Here is a 2534-nt window from a genome sequence, read left to right on the forward strand (position 1 = left end):
CCCTGAAAGACTCCCACCACCGGCGACGACGACAGCAACAGATCCCCGGGACACCGCTGGATCCACGGTGGTGACTCTCTCCCTCTGTACCCCGAATCCTTGCTTCATTTTCCACCTTTTCTCCCCAGTCTGTCCTATCGCTATCCCCTGTATTAAAATAATTTCCCTTTTTTATAATAACTGTCTTTTTGTAATAAACTTACTAACCGATTACGGTACTTGACCTCGTTTGCGTATTAATTTCACTCTTGGGATCAGGAACTGAAACAGGGTCTGGCACTGGGGTTTTCTCCAGTCGGACCCCGACATTAAATTGGCGTCACGGACAGGATCCCTTGCAGTGAAAAGTACCGCAATGTCACGTAAAGTGTGAGGTATCACGCGTGTACCTCCCAGGGACGTAAGGGTGGATTTTGTGAAACAGACCTCCTGCCTCCCTGAGACGACTACCCCAACCTGTTGCTTTGTATTACGTGCGTGTCTCTCAGGGACTTAAGGGCTGGGTTTTGTTGAAACAAAACGTGCTGCTTTCCTGAGACGACTGTCCCATTCAGAAATGAATAGCGGTGAAGCTGCCCCTCAGGGCAAAGATGCGTTTTATGGTCTTTTAGAGAAACATAAGGCTCGCCCCTCTCTGCCAGGCGTAGAATGGGCCAAGAAAAATTGGCATAATTTGCAAAGTGTAACAGACCGAGTAAGCGCCTTGCAAAAGGACGCAAAACTCCGGCCCGGAAAGGGTAAATCGATTGCGGCGGCCATACCGGGCGCCAGCTTGGCTGCTGCAGTAGAGGCTGGAGAACAAACGGCTGAATCGCGGTTCATACAAACTTTACAAGACCTGGTCCGAGCTCTGCAGGACCAGGTAGTTAACTTAAAAGAACAGTTAGACAAAGAGAAAAGTCAGGCTAACTACTTGCAATTAGCCCTGAAAGAGCAACTCCTGGCAGAGAAAAGCGCCTCTCCGCCGTCCGAGAAAACAATTGAATACCCCCACAATGGCCTGGAAGAGGCGAGACTAAGGTTAGAAAAATTAAATGTTCCTGCCGCTTCTCTCCGACCCTTGAAAAAAACTGAATATACTTACAAAGACGGAGAGGACGAATTCCCACCAAAGAGGTTCCGTTACTGCTACGGAATTAGCTAAACTTAAAAAGGAATTCGGTCGTACTCCAAAAGAATCAGAAACCGAATCTGTTTGGAGAGTATGGCTGTCTGGGGGAGATAAAATTTTACTAAGTGAGAAGGAAGCTGAGGGATATTGGGGGCCGGGAGTATTTTTAACCACCGGTAACCACCGCGCACCCTGCGCGTTAACTCAAAGAGCAACTTACTGGGCTGGAGGACTTAACCCTTTGGAAAGGGGAGATCCCCTCTCCATCACAGGGACAGTCGACCCGTTGGTAGAAAATGTACAGAAAGCGGCATGTCTGCAAATGATGTACGATCGGGAACTTAAACAGGAGTCCCCGATGATGATACCGGTCGATCCCGAACATATGACTCCCCTTATTCGGGGTCTCCCCGACTCCTTGAAAGCCGTGGGGATCCAGTTGCAGGGAAAGAGACAAGCAACACCCCAAAGTGAAAAGGCCATTGCTGCCCTGAAGGGACTGCTATCACCTGATCGAAAGGCAGAAAAGAAAGTATGTACATGGGGGGAAGTTGCCCAGGAATTGTATGGTCCTGTCAATATTTCTAGTAAAATTGATACTAAGGGACCGAGGCGAACTAGAGGTGAAAACCGCTCCATGTCCGACTAATGGCAAACGCCCGTCACCCCCTAATTGGCCGGGAGGCAGAAATGTTCCTAATAAAAGGCAAGAGTTGTGGACATTGGGGTGGTGAAAGGGTGTTCCTAAAGATTTAATGGGTGGATTACCCACTGATGAATTGGAAAAGCTGGTGTTAGAGTGGCCCGAAATAAACCCCATGGGCCCTAAAGGAAAGGAAACGTGAAAAGCCACAGTACCCCCACCACTAACTAGCTCCACCCCTTGGTTGTGAGTGGAGGGGAGGAGGGTGGATGTACATTCGACAGCTCACTGAAAATAATTAAGGTGGGTTGCTTGTTTTGTGGGATCTGATCTGGTGCCACATTTTTCACTTGCTTTGTATGTTTTGTACAACCTTATAGAGAACTCAACTCATAATGCTATTGCCAATTGCCCCACAGGATTTCACAATTTTGTTAGATGTTACACAGGCATTAAAGACTGAGGTATCCAGCCTATCCCAGGTGACACTGCAAAACTGTCTAGCCCTTGACTTGCTATTAGCGTCCCAAGGAGGCATCTGTACAATTATAAATACAACCTGCTGCACATACATGGATCAGAGCAGCAAAATATCTATAGATCTGGCTGAAATTTGGGGACAACTCTTGCACCAAGTCACTAGAGATGATACCACACGGGTTTTGAGGAGTCATGGTACAAACTTACCTCAGGCTACCAAACTGGACATGGTTAAAGAACTTGTCATAATTATAATCATAATTATGTGTTTGTACTCCAGCAGGCATGATTCAATGTTGC

General features: G+C 47.4%; 1 protein-coding gene across 1 annotated transcript; it reads left to right on the top strand.

Annotated features, from left to right (window-relative positions):
• Nucleotides 1–474: 474 nt before the first annotated feature.
• LOC115615498 lies at nt 475–1956 on the top strand. The gene is given in 3 exon segments (XM_030503645.1): nt 475–1122; nt 1124–1738; nt 1740–1956. Coding segments are annotated over 3 exon segments (1398 nt in total). The 5' UTR covers nt 475–556.
• The last annotated feature ends 578 nt before the right edge of the window (nt 1957–2534 follow it).

This window comes from Strigops habroptila, chromosome 12 (assembly GCF_004027225.2).
Source record: "Strigops habroptila isolate Jane chromosome 12, bStrHab1.2.pri, whole genome shotgun sequence".
Taxonomy (NCBI): Eukaryota; Metazoa; Chordata; class Aves; order Psittaciformes; family Psittacidae; genus Strigops; species Strigops habroptila.